This window comes from Mustela nigripes, chromosome 17 (genome assembly GCF_022355385.1).
Source record: "Mustela nigripes isolate SB6536 chromosome 17, MUSNIG.SB6536, whole genome shotgun sequence".
Classification (NCBI taxonomy): domain Eukaryota; kingdom Metazoa; phylum Chordata; class Mammalia; order Carnivora; family Mustelidae; genus Mustela; species Mustela nigripes.
Window position 1 is genome coordinate 15,357,386 of NC_081573.1, and position 20,954 is coordinate 15,378,339.

A 20,954-nucleotide genomic window follows, 5' to 3' on the forward strand; every position below is an offset into this window, starting at 1 on the left:
GGGGGGGGGGGGCTGTCCACACCTTACTTTTGCCCAGTGATACTGATTTTAGACTTCTGGCCTCCAGAACAGTAGGAGAAGACATTTCTGTTGTTTTAAGTCATGGAGTTTGCTGTCATTTGTCGCAGCGGCCACAGTTCTGCCACTGCTCATTCTCTCTTCACCTCTGTTCTACCCCCTCCTCCCACTGAAGCCACTGCAGCCTCCTCCCCGGTCTCTGTCCCCCACCCACCCCAGCAATCTGGCCCACTTGTGCGACTGTGGGGGTCTCTTTCTACAACAGCATCAGATCATGCTTAGAACACACCACCCAGGGGCGCCTGGGTGGCTCAGTGGGTTAAAGCCTCTGCTTTCCGCTCAGGTCATGATCCCAGGGTCCTGGGATCCAGCCCCGAGTCGGGCTCTCTGCTGGGCGGGGAGCCTGCTTCCCTTCCTCTGTCTGCCTGCCTCTCTGCCTACCTGTGATCTCTGGCTGTCAAATAAATAAATAAATAAAATCTTAAAAAAAAAACAAAACCCACCACCGGCTTCCTTACCCTGGGTTTGTTTGTTTAATTAACACATAGTGTATTATTTGTTTCAGGGGTACAGGTCTGTGATTCATCAGTTTAACACAATTTACAGCATTCACCATAGCACATACCCTCCGCAATGCCCATCCCCCCAGCCACCCCATCCCTCTCACCCTCCTCCCCTCCAGCCACCCTCAGCTTGTTTCCTGACATTAAGAGTCTCTTATGGGGCGCCTGGGTGGCTCAGTGGATTAAGCCGCTGCCTTCGGCTCGGGTCATGATCTCAGGGTCCTGGGATCGAGTCCCGCATCGGGCTCTCTGCTCAGCAGGGAGCTTGCTACTCTCTCTCTCTCTCTCTCTGGCTGCCTCTCTGTCTACTTGTGATTTCTCTCTGTCAAAATAAATAAATCTTTAAAAAAAAAAAAAAAAGTCTCTTATGGTTTGTCGGTGATACAATACATTAATAAAAGAAAGAACAAGAACCATATGATCCTCTCAATAGATGCAGAACAGGCATTTGGCAAAGTACAAAACTTCACGGTGTTGGGATAGAGGGTATGTACCTCAATATCATCAAAACCCACAGCGAGTATCATTTTGAATGGGGAAAAACCGAGAGCTTTTCCCTAAGGTCAGGAACACAGCAGGGATGTCCACTATCACCACTGCTATTCAACATAGTTCTAGAAGTCCTAGCCTCAGCAACCAGACAACAAAAAGAAATAGAAGGCAGCCAAATCAGCAAAGAAGAAGCCAAAGTATCACTCTTTGCAGATGACATGATACTTTATGTGGAAAACCCAAAGACTCCACCCCAAAACTGCCAGAACTCATACAGGAATGCAGTAAAGTGTCAGGATATAAAATCAATGCACAGAAATCAGTTGCAGGGGCGCCTGGGTGGCTCAGTGGGTTATATATACCTCTGCCTTCGGCTCAGGTCATGATCTCAGGGTCCTGGGATCGAGCCCCTCATCGGGCTCTCTGCTAGGCAGGGAGCCTGCTTCCCTTCCTCCCTCTCTGCCTCTCTCTGCCTACTTGTGATCTCTCTCTCTCTCTCTCTGTCAAATAAATAAATAAAATCTTTTAAAAAAATCAGTTGCATTTCTATACACCAACAGCAAGACAGAAGAAAGAAATTAAGGAGTTGGTCCCATTTACAACTGCACCCAAAACCATAGGATATCTAGGAATAAACCTAACCAAAGAGGCAAAGAATCTGTACTCAGAAACTATAAAGTATTCATGAAAGAAATTGAGGAAGACACAAAGAAATGGAAAAGTGTCCCATGCTTGGATTGGAAGAAAAAATATTGTGAAAATGTCTATAATACCTAGAGCAATCTACACATTTAATGTAATCCCTATCAAAATACAATCAACTTTTTTTTAAGAAAGGGAACAAATAATCCTAAAAATTATATGAAACCCAAAAGGACCCGAATAGCCAGAGGAATGTTGAAGAAGAAAACCAAAGTTGGTGGCGTCACAATTCCAGACTTCAAGCTCTATTACAAAGCTGTCATCATCAAGACAGTATGGTACTGGCACAAAAACAGACACATGGATTAACAGAACAGAACAGAGAGCCCAGAAATGGGCCCTCAACTCTGTGGCCAACTGATCTTCAACAAAGCAGGAAAGAATGTCCAATGGAAATAAGCCAACAAATGGTATTGGGATAATTGGACAGCCACATGCAGAAGAATGAACCTGGACCATTTCCTTAGACCACACAGTAAAATAGACTTACCCTGGGTTTTAAGGCCCCACCTACGTGATCCGACCTTGAACTCAGTCTCAGGATTGTTGTGAGGGTCACAAGACAGTACCCTGGCAGGGTGAGGACTCTCAGTGACCAGGACCCCCATAGCCAGCCCATGTCAGGACAGCACACAGGGTTCTTGGGGTCGGCACATTGCACACTTTGGGACTTGTGATCTCCCAGCAGAAGCCACCCCTCTGGGAGGGGGAGGGGAGGGTTGGAATCGCGCTCATCCCATGAGGCTGTTGAGATGACTTACGTAACACCTTCCACCTGGGTGAGGTGTCTGGTAGGTGTTCAGCCACAGGAGTTTATGATGTAAGGATCGATCGCATTTATCACGTGCTAAAGTGCCAGGCACTCCTCTAAGTGCTTCACATGGACCCACACACCTAGGAAGTTGGAACTTCACTCCTATTTTGCAGATGAAAAATCGAAAGTTCCAGAAAGATGGAGGAGGTTCCTGCGGAGCCGCAGGGGAACACAGGACTTATGATATGACCCCTGTCCCCACACCTCTCCGCACCCCTGCACTGGCAGCCTTCCCTGCAATTGCATTTTGTTTCTTCTGTGTTTGTCCTCACCCACTAACGCAGTGGTTCTCATGCCTTGATGTCATTAGAAAGATGTGGGGGCTTGCTACGGATAGATTCTAGGATCTGTTTTCAGAGCACCCTGAATCCCTAGGGCCAGGACATGGGGGGATGGGGGGCAGGGATGGCATTTTCACACACCTGAGGGGATTCCGACATGGAAGGCAGTAAGCCACCCCTCAAAGTAGCACAGGGAGGAAAGGTGAGGTTAATTTCTCAGTCAGACCTGGGTTCAAATTCTAGCTCTCCCTGCCCTGATGGGTGGGGGCTTTCGGTGAGGGTGTTGTCCCTCTGAGCCTAAGTTGCCTGACCTTAGGCGAGGGCTGTGTACTCTGAAGATTAGTGCGGAAGAGGGGGATGTGGGGTAGGAGGTTAGCAATGGAGCCTCCCTCAGAGACCCAGGCAAAGCCCCCAGGGGTCTGCACACAAAGAGGGTGTGCAGGATCTGTGGCCCCACTACCAGGAGGGTATCTGTCCTAGGTCTGAGGATTCAGAACAACCTGTGTGGACAAAGACTGGGGCCACAGTGCCCTCTGGTGGCCAGATCCTCAGGCTCCAGGGTTAGGAGAAGTGACCAAAGCCTTGGACTTCCAGGATCAGTGTCCCCAACACTTGGGTGACAGGAAGATTGGGCACCAGCGTTCCAGGATGTCAGAACAGACAATAATTCCATGCTTAGAGAGGGCAAGGGGTCACGACTTGAAAGGATTTCCTTGGAATCTCCTCCAAAAAACCCCTCCCGGACCCACAGCCTGGGTCAGGAGCCTCCTCTGGGCTCCCAGTTCTTGTGCTTTCTTACCCCAGCCTTGACCCCTCTGCCTGCACTTCCTCCCCTCTTGGCTGTAACTGTGTGGGGGTGCGTCTGTTATCCCACCAGACTGTGAGCTTAAGAGCCCAGGGCAGAGCCGGCACCTCTGTGTCCAGCCTTCCCATTCAGAACTAGGGACTATAATAGTCTAGAAAGCAGTGAAGGTGCTTGTAAACCTCTCCCTTCTCTTCGTCTTTAGCTCCAGACACCCTGCTTGGGGCTTTCCTTAATACAGTATATTCGTTCAGGCTGTCCTCGTGTCTGTGTGCAGGAGGGCACAGTCTGGAGCCCGCCTTTGCTGGCTGCATGCCTCAGAGCTAGAAGGTGGGGAGAGACATGGAGCAAAACGTCTGTTTGATCCGCTGATTTGTTCAACAAATAATTATTGCGCATTTACTACTTTTCAGGCCCTGTTCTAGGCAGTGGGAAGACAGCAGCGGATGGGACAACAAGCTCTGCCCTCACAGAGCTGATATTCTAATGGGTGGAGACAGATAGTAAGTCAAATAACTAAACAGGTCTACTAAATGATGACAAACTATGATAAGTATTGAAGGAAAAAGCAATTGAGAGGACAGGGTGATAGGGGATGCCATTTTACCTGAGGCTGCATCTGAGGAGGGGACATTTAGTGAGAAACCTGAATAAAGCGAGGGATGGGGCCATGTGGATATCTGGGACAGGAACATTCTAGGCAGAGAGAAGAGCAAGTGCAAAGATCCTGTGGCTGACAGAGGACTGGTACCTTCCAGGAACAGGGAGGAAGTCAGTGTGGCTGGAGCAAAGTCAGCCAAAGGAAGGGGAGAGGGAGATGAGGTCAGAAATTGGAGGAGGGGATCAAGTAGGGCCTTGAGGGCAGAGGGAGGGCTTTGCATTTTATTCTAATTGTGAAAGAAGCCACTGGAGGTTTTGAGCTAGAGAGCATTGTGATGCCATATGTTTTAGGTAGCCCACACTGGCTGGGGCAGGGAGGACAGACTGGGAGCTGTCCAGGCAGAGACAGTGGTGGATGGTGCCAGGTGGACGCTGGGAAAGGAGAGGACTAGGTGGATCCTGGATCTGTTTTGTGAATGTAGAGATAACAGGATTTGCTGATGGGCTTGGTGTGTGTGTGTGTGTGTGTGTGTGTGTGAGAGAGAGAGAGAGAGAGAGAGAGAGAGAGAAGAGAGCCAATGATTGATTGCACTTAGAACAAAATCCATTTTCTTTGTAATGTCCTACAAGGCTCTACATGATCTGGGTCCTTGCTCTCTCCCCAACCTTGTCTCTCCCCTTGCTCACTCCGCTCCAGTCACAGCAGCTTTCTTACTGGTCTTTCCCTTGTCAAAGCTCATTCCCTTTCCCCTCCTGTTGCCTGGCCGGAACTTCTCATGTCTCAGCTTGAATGCCATCTCCTCAGAGAATCCACTTTATAGCATTCATAATTCTCTAAAATGATTTTGTCTCTTTATTTTCTTCTTTATCACCTATCTGTCTTTCTCCATGAAAAGGTCAGCTCCTTGAGGGCAGCGACTTTGTTGGGTCACTGCTATATGCCACCGTGTCCAGAAGAGTGCCTGGCACCTGGCAGGCACTGAATAAGTGAACAAAGGCAGTGGTTAACCCCTGTGCTTGTCTACACGTTGGCTTACACAGAAGAGACACCAGACCCGCAAGCACAGACAAGGATACACGACAGATCCTCGGGTCATCCACATACCCAGGGGAGACCCAGAGGCCAGGGACCACCTGCTCCCACGCCGACGGGTCCTGGAGGATGGAGAGCCCGAGATGGGAATGGAGCACCCTCAGGGAGGAGTAAAGGATGCTCTGGGACGAGTCCAGCCCCGCCCTGTATCCTCAGCAGCCAATGGGCGTGTGGTCCTCCCGGCGCCCCCTGGGACGTGTAGTCCGGCCAGGGGCGCCCTCGGGCGCCGCCGCGCGCCCCTAGACTCCACGTCCCGTCGTGCGCCGGGAGGTGCGGGGATTGGCCGAGCCCCGCCCCCGGCCCGCCCCGCTCGGCTCGCGCCGCAGCCCCAAGAATGAATGAAATCGTAGCGCGCTGGGCGGCAGAGCGGGCGGCGCAGGCCGGGCTGGGCCCGCGCGCGGCGGCAGCAGCGCCCCGGGCCGGAGGCGGCCCAGCCGAGCGGGCCATGGCCACCGCCATTCAGAACCCGCTCAAGTCGTGAGTGTCCCCGCCGTCCACGTCCCTCCATCCTGCCCCCATCCCCGGCCCTTCCCCCGCCCTCGCTGGGGAAGGGGACGCGGCGCTCGGAAGGTAGTTTAATGGGGAACCCCAGAGCGCCCCCCCACCCCTGGGGGGACCCGCCGCCCCTTGTTGTCCCCTGGGGTTGGGGGCGGGAGCCCCTTCAGGGTCGCGGGGGCGTCTCTTCTTTGTCGCTGTCAGTGAAGGAATGTGGCGCGGGCTGGGGGGTGGCGGAGGCTGTTTCCCCACCCAGAGTGGGGGTAGGGGCTTCCCTCTCCTCCTCCTCCATCTCTCCTCCTCCGCGCCTCCGGGGGCGCCGGGCCTGCCCCGGCATAGGGCTGGGAGTACCGACGCTTAAGTCCAGACCTCAGTCTCCGGGGTCCTCACCACCTTCTTTCCTCACATCAGAACCTTTCTCTTTCCCCCCTCTTTCTCTGGGGCCTCGGCTCGCGCGACCGCAGGGTGGGAGCTGAGACGTCGGGGGTCCTGTCTCCCCTTTTTCCTCCCCCGGTCTTCGGGACCTAGAAGCTCTGACGACCAGGTCAGCTTAGACCGTGGGATCGCTCCTTCTCCCTGCCTATAGACACCTAACAAGAGCATCTCTCATCCTCTTGGGGACCGGATGCCTCTGGAGAGGATGCTGGCAGCGCCCTCAATCTCGGGGGATTCCCTCCCTTTCTCCCTGTCCGCGTCCCTCCTCCGAGCGTTAGCTTCCTCCTGGGCCCGACAGCTGGGAACCTGGACGCCTGGGTTCAAGCCCAGCCCTGTCCCATCCCTCCCCTGTCCTAGCCATCCCTCGCTCTGGCCACCTCTCTTCTTTTTCTATCTCTCTCTCGCGCTCCCTCTTCGGGATCCCGGACTCCCGGGTCCCAGCGCTCCCCACCCCCTTTCCTCTGGCGGTGACTGCGGGCTCAGAGTGACAGGCGCGCGGCCGTTCCCGCCCTCCCTCCTCGGCTGGCGAGCGCGGCACTCCCCTCCCCCTCCTCCCGGGCCTGGGGGAGGAGGCGGAGGGCGAACGCCCGCGGCGCCGCACAAAGGGGCTGGGGCGACCTGCCCCCCAACCCCGCTTCCCCCAACCCGTAGCGCTCGCCGCCTTGACCTTGAGCAACGCGAGCTGGCGGGTGGGGAGGGAGAAGGGGAGGGAGAAGGGGCGGGAGCGCCCCCCACCCTCCCAAGGGCTGTGTCTCACGGCCGGCCGGACCCAAGGCCTCCAGTGGTTTCTGGTTTCTGGTTTCTGGCAGGGGCCTGTTGGGGGGCCGGTCAATAGACACGCGCCCACATGCTTGGCTTTGCGGTGAGGCAGAGAGCATACAGGGCGTGTGTGCGGAGCTGGGGTCAGTGTGAGGAGGTGTGTGATGGTGACAATCTTCTGCTTCCCTCTCACTCTCTTACACACACACAGATGTGTCTGCTATGAGGAACACCCTCGAGCGGGCTGGGACAGGGTTCCTGTACAGGTTGGTGGATCTCCAGGCACTCTGGCCTCCTCACCCTGACCCTGGAGCCCAGATCTTTCCGAGGAGGCCAAAGGAAGCGCTGGAGTGGGAGTGCCAGAGCCATTACTTGCCCTTCTCTGCTCTCATCCTGGGAAAGGTCTGCAAGCAAGGTTGAGGGTTGAGGGTAGGAACTGGCTTCTGAAGGAAGTTGAGAGCCAAATCCTCTTGAGGGTGGGAGAGTGGACCGTGCAGGCGCAGAGGTTCTGACTGCCCAGTTTCAAACCTCATCCTTTGCTCTTAATTCACTCCCCTTCTCCCCCTCCTCCAGAGCCTGAGTGTTACCATTTGTGTATTGGGGAATCATAACAGTGCCTATGACCTCAAGGGGCTGTTGTGGTCTTTGTAAAGCACTTGGTACAGAGCCTGACTCTGCCTGAATACACTAATTATTAGTAGTAGCATCAATATTGGTTTCTCACGTGGTCCACTGTGCATGTGGGGTATTACAGGGGCCTGGAGGCCAGAATGAGGTTAGGTGGGAGTGGCAGCACGCTTCTCTGCTCTCACCTTTTGAGGGGTCTGCAGGGATGAGGGTGGGCGCTAGGGTGAGGAGGACTGCTTCGGCAAGGGAGTTCAAGTGTGGAAGAGGGATCTGTGAAGGTGACCAGAGGCAAGAAAAGGGAGGGAGTTGTCAGTTTGTCAGTTGGTGTCAGCTCTGCGGGTCAGTTGTGCTGCTAGACAAGGGCCACCAGGGAGGGGATGGGCTATATTCTATACTCACGCCCCAAACTGGTCAAATTGGTGTAAGTGTTCTGGGGTGGGGCAGGAGGGAGCTGGAGTGTCTGAGGCTGGAGGTGTGGGGAGCAAGTGTAATGTGTTGGGGGACCTGTGAGGGTGGTGGGAGGTGTAAGAGGAAGGTGGCAAGGGCACTCTGGGAGCTGAGCTGATGGGCAGGGAGGGGGGCGTGTGAGGGCTTTCTGCGGGTGAGGTGTGGGGTGGCCGGTATAGGAGCCTGGAGGCCAGCGTGAGCCTGGGGGTACCAGCATCCCTGACTTACTTCCCTTGCCACCTACTCTAGGCCAGATGTGAAGCCGAGACCCACTGTGTCCTGTTGGGAGTGGGGAAGGGAGAAGGTCGAGGCCTTACCTGGGGGAGATCGGGGGAGAGTTTGTGGAAGGGGTCTAAGACTAGGGGTGTGTGTGTTTAGAAGTGATAAGTGTGGAAGACACTGAGGGTGTCTCTCTCACCAGAGAGTAAGTGGAGGCATCAAGTGACAAAAGAGGTGAAGGCTAGTCTGCCTCTCTGTCAGCTGGAGAGCCCCCTGGTGGACAAGGACATTTGTAGGCGTTTTTATCCATGGGTGGGTGGTGGGGGGGTAACAAGGGGGCTCTTACTGGAGCTTAAATTTTGGACCAGGGGGAATTCCAGGTGAGCCATGGTGTGGCCTGGTGGGGCAGCTCACTGTCTGGGGATCCCTTAGGGTGCAGTCTATGTGGGTGACAGTGGGAGAAAGAAGGAGGTAGGATTCATTCTGGTACAGATATCCAGGGGAGGGAATCCTTCTCTTACTCCCACCCTCAAACCGTGGCCAGGGGCTGAGGGCATGTAATTTCCTCTCCCTCTGCCTCCCATTGCTTATCTGGAAAATAGGCATAAAAATAGCATCCCCTCAGAGGATCGTTATGAGGATTGTAGGAGTTACTCCTGTTGAAGTATTTAGAACTGTGTCAGGCACATGGTGGGTACTCAGTATATTTATTTAATCATTTGACAAAAACTTACTGAGCATCTACTTGTGTCAAGCATTATTCTTTCTAGAAATGGTTGGCTATCACCATTTTACATCTAACTGCGTATCAGATCCTCTGGAGTGAATTTACTGAACGTCTACTACCTGCTAGGTACTTAAAAGAAAGGATGCCTTTTACGTTTATGGGGTTTCCTGGGTGGCTTAGTCCATTAAGTGACGGATTCTTTTTTTTTTTTTTTTTAAGATTTTATATATTTATTTGACAGAGAGATCACAACTAGGCAGAGAGGCAGGCAGAGAGAGGGGGAAGCGGGGTCTCTACTGAGCAGAGAGCCCAACGCAGGGCTCGATCCCAGAACCCTAAGATCAGGACCTGGGCGGAAGGCAGAGGCTTAACCCACTGAGCCACCCAGGCGCCCCAAGCGACAGATTCTTGATCTCAACTCAGGTCTGGATTTCCTGGAGCTATGGGGTGGACTCCACACTGGGCATGGGAAAAAATAAAAAATAAAAACACTTTGTGCATATTTATTCATTTAATCCTTACAACAATCCAATGAGGTGTTACCCTCATTTTACAGATGAGGAAACTTAGGCCCAGAAAGGTTAAGTCATTTGCCCAAGGCCACATGGCCATCGAAGTTGCAGAGCCAGGATTTGAACCTGCAAGTTGTGGGTAGGGCTACTTCCAAACGCTGAGCAACGGGGCCTGCGGAAGGACGCGCTGGAGCAGGGCGGAGTCGCTGTGAGAGGGACCGCCCGTGTGGGACAGATAGGGTTTTCGGGAGCTGGGGGCGTGTGTGTGTGTGTGTGTGTGTGTGTGTGTGTGTGTGTGTGTGTGTTGGGGATGGGGGAGGAAGATGTGTCAGGGAGCCAAGTGCGTGCGTGTGTGTGTGTGTGTGTGTGTGTGTGTGTGTGTGTTGGGGATGGGGGAGGGAGACGTGTCAGGGAGCCAAGTGCAGACTTGCCGGTGGGGACGTTTGTGTGGGCACTTCTAAGGTATCTCTACGTCTCATGGCTTCGAAGTGTTTGTGTGAGTGTAAATGTATGTGAGTCTGTGAAAGTGGGAGGGAAGTGTGCGTGAGTCTGCGTGGGAGGCTGTGAGTATACGTGTGAATGTGTGTGTAAACTGCCGTACGTGGGTGTGTGCGAGTCCAGGTGTGCATGTGTGAGTGGATGCCCGGGACACTGGATGCGCGTAAGAGCGGGCGGGTGTGAGTGACCGTGTGCGCTCCCTGGGCCTCACCTCTGCGCCCCCTTCTCCGCGGGGTCCCGGCGGCCCCCAGGCCCGGGACTACCACTCCCAGCATGGCCCGGGCAGGCCCGCCCAGCCGTCGTGATTGGCTGTGGCCCCGGTGCTCCCGCCCCGCGGGAATGAATGGATGGGCGGCCTCAGCGCCCGCCGGAGTGCTGGGAGGACCGACCCGGCGGGGACCTGCTGGGGGCAGGACCCGGGGAGCAAGATGGCCACGGTCATCCCCGGCCCCCTGAGGTGCTGCGGGCCGGCGGAAGGCGGGAGAGGGCGCGCGGGCGGGTCTCCGTGGGCGCGCGCGCGCGCGTGTGTGTGTGTGCGTGTGTGGCGGCCGGGGGTGGGGCCGATGGGGTGCCTGGGGGGCTGTCACTGTGGGCCATGCTGCGCGGGGGTGCGAATGTGTGTGATTGTGGGTCTCTGGCAAGAAAGGTGTCCGATGCGCTGCTCCTGGAGGAGCGGAGGGTGTGGAGAAACTCGGAGTCCTCTTCGGGTCCTTTTCGGGGGAAGGGGGTCATGTCCGGCCCGCGACCCCCGGGTTGGGGAGAGAGTGAAATGGTCTGGGGGTGCGGGAGCCTTGGTAAACTTGGGTGAAGCCCACACTACCTTTGTCTTGGCATGTGGAGTGCGTGTCACTTGTTTGTTTGTTTGTTTTAATGTGTATGTGGATATGTGTTTATTTTAGTCTACACTAGGTATCTTTGGATATTTGGGTCTTTGAGTGTGTGTACATGTCCTTTAAAACTGCATCATTGGTGTTCTGTGTCTGGATTGGTAGGCATGTGTGTATTTATGTGTACTTTTTTGTGTGAATATGGGTGCATTTGTCTATTCCTATGTTGTCTATGTGTGTATCTTTGTGTGACTAGGTGGTATTTTAGATGTTGGTTTCTATATTGTGTATCTTTGTGATTGTGTGTGTGTGCCTGTCCTGTGTGAATCTGTGATTTCTTTGTATAGTGTGCCTGGATATGGTGTGTGTGTGGTTTGTTTGTTGTTGTGTCCTTGGGTATATAAGTGCCTGTGTGGGTAGTTTGTTTTAACGTTCTTCTCATAATATTTGTGTATCTCTGTGTGTCTTTGGATGCGCTTGTGTAGTGCTGTGTGTGCGATCTGTTTGCATGTTGTGTGTCTTTGTGAGGGTGCTTTGTTTATGTTGTGTGTCTTTGGAGATGTGTGTATTTGTGCATGGATAGATGTGTGATGTGTCTGTTTCTACACTAGGTGACTTTGATGTTTGTGGTTTTTTTCAGTAGATATCTTTTTGCACATATGTGAGATTTGTCTGTTTCTCCTTTGTGAGTTTTGGGATATGTCTCTCTTTGTGTGTGAATCCCGTGTGGTTTGGTTGTGTTGTGTATTTTGATACATGCATATATGGATAGGTCCTGGTATATTTTTGTCTGTTTCTGTATTGTGTGTTTCTTACTTGGTTGGTTCCAGGCCTGCTTGGGCCCTGGGTTGGGGGGTTCCTGAGTCCAGGAGTGACAGGAGGGGAGTGGTGAGGTTGGAGAAGTCTCCCCACCCATTCCTGAGGGGTGCACTGAGAGAGGGGTACTGGGCGCCAGGTGCTCCTGCCCTTGCTGACAGCCGCTCGCCTGCTCACTCTCCCACTCGCAGCCTAGGCGAGGACTTCTACCGCGAGGCCATCGAGCACTGCCGCAGCTACAACGCGCGCCTGTGTGCGGAGCGCAGCCTGCGCCTGCCCTTTCTCGACTCTCAGACTGGCGTGGCCCAGAACAACTGCTACATCTGGATGGAAAAGACCCACCGCGGTCCTGGTACCTGCTAGGAGGATGGGGGCGGGGCAGGGCGGGGCAGCCCGCCTTCTTGTGTTCTCATGGCCCTTCCCTTGCTCTTTGGCCTTCTCACTCCAGGTTTGGCCCCTGGACAGATCTACACATACCCAGCGCGCTGTTGGAGGAAGAAAAGGAGACTCAACATCCTGGAGGACCCCAGACTCCGGCCCTGCGAGTATAAGATTGGTGGGTGGAGCTTCAAGCTGTGGCTTGTGGCCTCATCAGTGCCCTGAGACCACACTGATAAGTGTGGTGATGCCAGTGGGGATCTGACCATTTACCTTTCCCTCATAGCGAGGGTCTGCAGGTCTGTATCTGGGTGTAGCCCAGACCTTCCCCAGTTTTCTCTGAGTGACTGGGCTAAGGGCTTGGACTTTTCCTCCTTGGGCTGAGGTATATGGGGGGCAGAGTGGGTGGATCTTCCCCGGGTGAGCCAGGATATATCAGTGTCTGGCTGTATTTCTTCCTATGGGTGCCTGCAAGTGTCCATCTGGGTCGGAGTGTCTTTCCATCCGCAGTGGAGTGTATCTAAGAGTCTCTGTCTTTTGGTGTTTCCAGGAGTACTCGAGGGTTTATTTGGTCTTGTGTGTGTCTGGTCTAGCCCAGTATCCAGCGGTTCCTGAGTGTGTCTGGGTGGATCAGGGTGTCTGGCCGTCTCTTCTTTGAGTGTCCAGATGCTTTGGAATGTCTGTGAGAATCTCTTCCCCTAGTGGCTGGTGTATTAGGTATATTTCTGCCCACGTGTGCCTGTCCAGCCAGAGAGTCAAGGCTTCCTTACTTCAGATGTGACAAGGGTTATCAGAGTCACTGGCACTTTCTTGTCCCTTGTCTGGGTGTATCCAAGGGTCTGTGTGGGTGCAGGTGTATTGAAGTATATCTGGCTGTGTCTTTCTGGGTGTGTCTATCTGCCTCAGAGGGACTGCGTCTCCCCTATGTTCATCTGTAACCATCCGAGTGATTCTCTCTAGGTGTGTCTGTCTTTTCCACCTGTGTGTCCAGGTGTAGGGTAGGGTCCGGCTGTGTCTTCCTTATGTGGATCTAGGGAGTACTGATGGTTTAATGTCTCTTTCTGATTGTTTCTGGGTGTATCCCAGGGCTTGGATGTGTTTCCTCCACGTGTCTGGGTGTATCTCTTCCTTTGTGTGCCTGGCTGTCTTAAGATGATCAGTCTGTATCTCCCATGTGCATCATGGTTGAGTATCTGTGTCTCTCCATTTGCATCCACGTGTAGTGAGGGTCTGACAGTGCCTTCTGAGTGGGTCTGAGTGGAACTGAGGGTCTGACTGGGTCTTCCGCAGGGTCTCGGCAGCCTTCCCAGTATGTATGATTGCATCTTTGGGTCTTGTTACTGGTTGAGTGTGGGAAAGCCTCTTTCTCGAAGCAAAGGGCTTGGTTCCCTGAACTGGGCTGTTTGAGGACTCCTCCAGGGACAACTTCCCCCTTTGACCCCACCCTGGCCTTGTCCCCAGACTGTGAGGCACCCCTGAAGAAGGAGGGCGGCCTCCCGGAAGGGCCAGTTCTTGAGGCGCTACTGTGTGCTGAGACTGGGGAGAAGAAGATTGAGTTGAAGGAGGAGGAGACCATTATGGACTGCCAGGTGGGACCACCCCTCGGGGGCCCCAGTTGCCTTCTCACCCCCGGCCACCTGCCCTGGCTCATCCTAGTCCTGCTCAGCAATCTCCCCCCGGTTCCCTAGGGCTTTTGGGCATCCTAAGTCTCCATCCTTCCACACCTCTTCTCTTTTTGGAAGACCTCTTGACTTCCCTTGCTCCCCGCAGTCTCCAGCTGTGTCCAAACCCCCTACGAAGCAGGATGGTGTCCCACATTTTTTTGACCTCCATCTCCCTTCTCCTGATGCTCAGAAACAGCAGCTGCTGGAGTTTCCACATGATCTCGAGGTGGAAGACTTGGAGGATGACATTCCCAGGAGGAAGAACAGAGCTAAAGGAAAGGTATTACCCCCCTGTTCTTCTTCATCACCCCTCTTTTCAGTGACAGATCCCATGTACTGAGCATGCACAATGATTAGGCCCTGCCTCAGGTTGACCTCACTGAATCATCAGAGCAGCCTGAAGGGGTGTGTGTGTCTGTGTGTATGTATTTTATACCTATTTTACAGATGAGCAACCTGAGGCTCGGATATTATTAAGTCATTTGCAAAGCTGAGATTGTACAGTGGGTTGGAACCGCGTTTATGCCCATGCCATAGATGAGGAAACTGAACCTCAGAGAGGTCGGGGCCCAAAGTTAGGAAGTGGCAGAGCCACAGTTCACCTTTTGGGCTCAAATGATGAAAGTTCTTTGGGTTCCCTCCCTTTCTTGGCCGCTGACCCTGACTTTCCCCTCAGGCATACGGCATCGGGGGTCTCCGGAAACGCCAGGACACCGCTTCCCTGGAGGACCGAGACAAGCCGTATGTCTGTGATAGTGAGTCCTTCTGAAAAGGGGGAAAGAGAGAGAGTGGGGCCTAGAGACTTCTCCCCCGCTGGCCCCCTCCCTCCTGTTCTAGAGCCCGGTGGGAGGGGATGCTCAGGCCTCTGGCAGAGGGGGGAGGCATGATCCCGGAGGCCAGGGTGGAGGCCGCAGGGGCCTGGAGGGTTGACGGGCCCTCCCTGCTCGCTCTCCAGTCTGTGGGAAACGGTATAAGAACCGGCCAGGGCTCAGCTACCACTACACCCACACCCACCTGGCTGAGGAGGAGGGGGAGGAGAACGCCGAGCGCCACGCCCTGCCCTTCCACCGGAAAAACAACCATAAACGTGAGCAGGCAGGCGGGCTGTGGGGCAGTGAGGGACCCTGGGAGTGGGGGCTGAGGAGCCCGGGAGGGAGGGGGCACGTTAGACATTTCTGGAAAATCTCCAGCTCAGCCGTCCCCTCCCCCCACCGACCATGGGGATGCTGGCTCTGGGGTTGCCATGGCAACCAACCATCTCTCCCTCGCTCCCGGCCGGGCATAATATTTCTGGGTCTGATTTATTGTTTCAATTAGAGCTTGGGGAGGGGGGTGAGAGATAACTCCCCTCCCTCCCTTTCTCCCTTCTCCGCGAAGATTGGGCTGAGGGGCAGGGTCCGTGGCCCGGGAGCCCTCGGCGCCTGCCCGTGCCAACCCCGTGCCAGCTCTGACAGCTGAGGGGTGGGGGAGGGCTCGGGGGAGGCTCTGCCAGGGGAGAAACTGTCTTCCCACCCCCCTCCTAGAGGGAGAGGGCAGACTCTTCATTCCGTCCCCGCTCCACCCCCAGGCACCTCTGTGTTCAGGATTTTTCTTCTCAATGTCCGTCTGTCTCCATGCCAGATCTTGGCCAGTGGTGGCCCCGGTTTTCATCTAGTTGGGGCTCAGGTGGCACTGGTTTGGGAGAAGGGTGTGTGAATGGGGAAGCTGGGGCTCTTCCGAAAGCCCTTCTTTGCAGTTTTACCTAAGAGAGAGGATGTGTGAGTTGTTCAGAGAGTTTGGGGTTCCTGAGAAGAATTATCTGGGTCCCCGACTCTGTTTGCTTGTGGCCACAGATTGGGGGTAGCCAGTCTCTCTCCTTACCTCCCCCGTGCCTGGAAAAAGGGGTCCACCGCTGGGGTGGAGGCTGGGGGCAGGGGGGGAGCCTTGCCTATGGTGAGAGCCCTTCTCTCTGTCCCCCCAACCCCAGAGTTTTACAAAGAATTGGCCTGGGTCCCTGAGGCACAGAGGAAACACACAGGTAGGGACGCCTCCCTCTGCCCCGACCTCTACAGCAGCCTTTGACTAGGTGCCCCTGCCTGTCCGCGTCAAACCCCTCCCTGCTGTCTTTCAGCCAAGAAGGCACCTGACGGCACTGTCATCCCCAACGGCTACTGTGACTTCTGCCTGGGTGGCTCCAAGAAGACGGGGTGTCCTGAGGACCTCATCTCCTGTGCTGACTGTGGGCGATCAGGTGATACCCCACCCGAGGTTGCTGGGGGCCAGGGAGGAGGGCACCCCAGGAGTCCAGATCTGGAGGGTAGGAAGGCAGAGAAGTGCAGCCTGGCGGGGCAGGATGGGGGGACAACCCGGAACTGGTGGAGTGGTCCACTGCGGGAAATTGAGGGGGGCCAGAAGGGCTCTGGGAATAATAAGAGGTGGTGGTCACGGCATTACTGGTAGTGGCCCGCGCTTCTCATGGCGAGGGGTACTGAAAGCTGGCTGCCGAGGCACTGTGGGTAGCAGACTATGATAGTGAGTAATGGATGGCCACTGACTGGGTACTGTGGATAACCAGTGGCGCTTGCCACGGACTTGTGGTTCACAGAATGTGGCTTCCCAGGGTGGGCTGGTAGGTAATAGACTGTGGTTGCCTCAGCACAGTGGGGAATGGCTTGCGGTTGTCATGGTATTAAGGGGAGTGCGTGGGATATGGTTGTCATGGTGACTGGGTGCCATGGCCTGTAGCTGTCGGGGGGCCCCTCGGGTAATGGCTGAGAGGGTCTTGGCACCGGGGCAGTGGGACGGCATTGTACGGAAGTGTCAGGAATAAGTTGGTTGCTGGGGTCTCCTTCAAAATGGGCTGGGGCTGCAGGGAACCCAGAGTGTGGGGACCCCACTGTGACAGGTAGTTGCCATGGCGCTGTGGCCGGGAGACTGTGGTTGCCACGTTACTGTGGTTAACAGAACCTGTTGGCGATTCTGCTGTGGGAAATGGAATGTGGCTGCCTCAGCACAGTGGTTAACAGAATGTGGCTGCCCGGGTGTTGTGGGTGGTAGAGAGTGGTTGCCACAGCACTGTGGGTAATGGAATGCGGTTGCCATGGTATTCCGGGGAGCAGAATGTGGTTACCATGGTGGCTGGGTAGGAGCCTGGTGGCCACGGAAGCGGCAGCGTGTGGTCGCTGGGCACCGGGAGCAGGGCGGAGGAGGTGGGGGGGGAGCCGTCTCCTTCCCTGGGCTCAGTGGCCCCCAGCGGCACGATGACCCCTAACCTCATCCCTGCCCCTCGGCCCCCAGGACACCCCTCATGTTTACAGTTTACGGTGAACATGACAGCTGCCGTGCGCACCTACCGCTGGCAGTGCATCGAGTGCAAGTCGTGCAGCTTGTGTGGCACCTCGGAGAACGACGTGAGTGCGCACCGCCCCCGGGCCACGCCCCCCGGCCCCTCCCGCCCCGCCCCTCCGCCAGCCCTTGCCCGCGGGGCCTCAGGCCGTTCCCCCCCGGAGCCCCTCCCTGGGGAGCAGCCCCTCGGTGGGGAGCGCATGTAACCTGTATTATTGTTATTGTTAGTGGCCATTAACTGAGCCCGGCACTTAGCGCTTAGTGCTTGTCCTCTCTGACTCCTCCCAACCACCCTCAGAGGTAGGTGCTCTGGTCCCCACTTCACAGAGAAGAAACCAAGCTCAGAGAGGGGAAATGACTAGTCCGAGGTCACCCAGCTAGGACGTCAGTAGAGCGGGGACCCAAACCCTCATCCATGGCATCTAGAGCCGGTCTCAGGCCATCTGGGTGTCCTGTTAAAGTGTTCCACAGAATCTATAAGACCCAGACTAGGAGCTGCCAACGGGACGACCTCAGGGGTGTTCTGCAAAGATCTCGGAGCCCCTTCTTGTGGGAGGGCCCAGCTTCCCCAGCCCCTCTGACCTACCCCTGCCCCAGCCCCCCCACCCCGGTTTCTGGTGCCCGTGCCCCCAGGGTGCCAGCTGGGCGGGTCTCACCCCCCAGGACCAGCTGCTGTTTTGTGATGACTGCGATCGGGGTTACCACATGTACTGCCTGAGTCCCCCCATGGCGGAGCCCCCGGAAGGTGAGAGAAGAGGTGGGCACCACAGGCGGGGTGGGGGGTGGTGTTGAAAAGTAGTCTTCCTGCCTGTGAAGACGCAGGACCGGGGGTGCCGGCTGGGAGGGAGTCAGGACAGCCCTCTGGGACCAGGGCCTAACTCCCTGTCCCCACCCCACCACAGGGAGCTGGAGTTGTCACCTCTGTCTTCGGCACCTGAAAGAGAAGGCCTCTGCCTACATCACTCTCACCTAGGCCTGGCTCTGGCTCACCTGGACCTCTGGGGTGGTGCTTCCTGATCTGCCTCTTGGAGCTCCTCCACGCTCTCCCTGCCCTCAGTGCCCCATAGCGGGAGGGGGATGGGGGGAGCCCAAGAGGGGGCTGGGCCATCCCCTTCCCTCTGTGCAAGTGGAATGTTTGCCCTGTGGGTTGGTGGGCCCAGTAGGGCCCCTCTCCCTTCCTCCCTCCTTCCCCATCCCTTGGCAAATGGGCACCAGGGGCTTCTGCTCCCCTCAAAGCCATACCCCGCCTCTGGGCGGGCATGAGGGGTGGTAGATGCCAGCCCGGGGCACGGACACAGCGTTTTTCTAAAGAAAAAGTCAAAAAGTTAAAAAAAAAAAAGAAATTAATATATACAAAGAGTCCTATAAGGCCTGGCCCGGTGGAGGGGGCACTGCTGAGCGCATCCACTGGGCACCAGTCTATGCCAGCTTCCTGCCTAGCAGCCCCACCCCCCAGTTTCTGGAGTTGCAGCTGTCCCACCTCCTCACCCCAAGTGGGCACCATTCCCCCCTTGTGCCCAGGGCAGGTGGGCGTGGTGTCCACCTTCGCCCCCTCAATGGTGCCCACCGTGGATACTGCATGACGTGAACCATGGTTTTGAACTCCGTTCCTGGTCCCTCCCTGAGAGCCCCGCCCTGCCCTCTGCCTGCCATGGCTGGGGCCTGCCATGGCTGGTGGGCGTTGGCTGGGGGGGCCGGGCGGCCCCTGCCCAGCGCCTGCTGGAATGAGAAGCACAGACTCTGCAACGGACTAGTTTTTCCTCCTTCCCCTGCTCCAGTTCCCCACCGGCCAGGCCGGGCTGCCCCCCTGCCACCCTCGTTGGCCATTTTGGGGGTAGCGAGGGGGCGTGGTTGTTTCTTGTGGTTGTGTGTGTTTGTTGTTCGGGTTTTAAAAAAAAGGGAAATTGAGACTGCAAGTGGGGGAGGTGGTGGGCTTGGGGGTCTCCCCCAATCCAGGCATGCCCCCCCCTTGTAAACGAGTCTCCTTTATTGCCTGCCTCTGCTGTGAATTAACTTGTTCTGTGTATTAAACTGGGCCTGACCCCTCTGCCCACGACTGCCTCGTTCTCCAGGCTGAACTGGGGGGCATCGCCAGGAAGGGGAGATGGGGGCCTTGTTGAGGGAGAACTGACCGAGATTAACAGCTGGAGCTGGTCTGACCTCCCTCTCCCTCCATCTCCCCCCCCCTTGCACCCCGCCTTTCTCTGGCTTTGTCCCAGCTCCTCCCAGCCTTGCCGGAAAGGAGAGGGGGGATGGGGTGGAGGGGGCTCCCGCCCAGCCAGCTGTGGTTGCCCTGGCAACGGACTGCTGCAGCTGCAGCAAGCAGCAGTGAGGGGGGAGGCAGGAGCTGGGGCCTGGGGGGAAGGGATGGAAAGATGAAGAGGCCACTCTCCCCGGCTAGGGTAGGGGGCGGGGGTGCCAGGAGCACCTCCTCCTAATCTACCCGACCTCACCTGGGTCCCCCATCCCAGGGATGTTGGGAGGGAGACAGATTTGGGCGAGGCGCAATGAGGAGAGAACCAGGACACCGAGAGATCAAGAGAGAGACAGAGAGCCACACATTTATAGACAATCGGAACAAGAGCAGGAGAGGGAAGAAATAGATTTGGAGAGAGAGGTAGATGAGCGAGCCACAGGAGTGACGGGGGGGGGGGGGAAGAGAACAGAAGAAAGATGGAGATTCAGTGGGAGAGGAAATAATAGTAAGAAGAAATAGCAGACATATCAGGGAGAGACAGAAGGAGGAAGTAGAGAGTGATCTGGAGAAGCAGGAGAGATTCAAGGAGGGGAGGCAGAGAACCCCGGCACATAAATTAGGAGAGAGACAGAAGAATAAGAGGGAACCACATTTGGGGGGAGAGAGACAGGATCCGGGGACAGGTAGAGTCCAAGGACAATGACACTGAGATGAGACTTCGGGGGGAGGAAAAAGAATTTAGGGACAATAGAGAAATGTGGAGAGAGCCAAAGGTATGAAGGGCTTCAGAGGTTGGCTGGGGACAGAGCCAGGGGTGATGGGCGGGAGAGCGAGACTGGGGGAGGGTCCAAGAGGGCACCCACTGGAGAGCTGGGGACGTGGCCGGGGAAGCTGAAAACTGGGGCAAGATGGGGAAAGGACCAGCAGGGCACAGTGTGGGTGCGAGTTGCGGGGCGTTGGACGTTGGTGTGTGTCACAGGCGCCAGGAGAGGATGTGAGAACAGCTTGTTCCACCGTTCCTATGCTGGGTGGGGTGGGGGGGGGGGGAGGACGGCAGGGGGAGAGGATGGGGCCTCAAGGAGGGTGGAGACTGGGAGAGTGTCTGGAACACTCTAGAATTTTTAGGAGATGTGGAAATAGCTGGTCCACCTCCTCTGGAAAAAGGATATATACCCGTTTTGGAAAAAGATATTCTTTGGGGGGGGGGTGAGGGGAGAGGCTGAGTCAGAGAAGCATCAGGTTTTAGCTCAGAGATGAAGACTCAGTGACAGGTAAGGGGGTGAGGTGGGCCAGGAAGACTTAGCCACCTGGCCAGCCAGCCCTGTCACGAGGCTGGACTGCTTCTTGGATCCGGACTTCCCACAAGAGGCTATACCTTAGATACACGGAATTATGAGATTCAGAAAATCAGTGAGACCCTGATCCTCAGGTCAAACTGCAAGTGTTTCAACAGGGCAGCTGCGGAACCGGGCCGGGAGAGCCCCTAGAGGGAGGTGTGGCCCAGGGGCGAAGTTACAGGGTACCCCCGCCTCATTCTGTCCACCCCCCGCCCCCGCCCCCGCCTGGAAGCCGAGGCTGATTTGCACCCAAAACCACCAAACAGATGACGGGCAGTGGGAGGCCTCCTCCCACCGAGGAGGGCGTGGATATGCAAATAAGCCAGC

General features: G+C 55.9%; 1 protein-coding gene across 9 annotated transcripts; it reads left to right on the forward strand.

Moving 5' to 3' along the window:
- The first annotated feature begins 5,611 nt into the window (after positions 1-5,611).
- On the forward strand, positions 5,612-19,140 carry DPF1 (double PHD fingers 1). Of its 9 annotated transcripts, none has more exons than XM_059382330.1 (12): positions 5,617-5,842; positions 11,919-12,079; positions 12,176-12,283; positions 13,567-13,694; positions 13,960-14,049; positions 14,446-14,524; positions 14,725-14,856; positions 15,736-15,786; positions 15,880-15,999; positions 17,046-17,158; positions 17,727-17,838; positions 17,996-19,140. In XM_059382330.1, exons 1-12 carry the CDS (start codon positions 5,700-5,702, stop codon positions 18,064-18,066), a joined length of 1,308 nt encoding a protein of 435 aa, XP_059238313.1. In that variant the 5' UTR covers positions 5,617-5,699; the 3' UTR covers positions 18,067-19,140. The 9 variants fall into 9 exon arrangements, with proteins under 9 accessions (XP_059238320.1, XP_059238317.1, XP_059238322.1 ...); XM_059382331.1 differs by having other exon boundaries at positions 5,720-5,842; positions 17,757-17,838; XM_059382332.1 differs by lacking the exon at positions 5,617-5,842 and adding an exon at positions 10,417-10,541.
- The last annotated feature ends 1,814 nt before the right edge of the window (positions 19,141-20,954 follow it).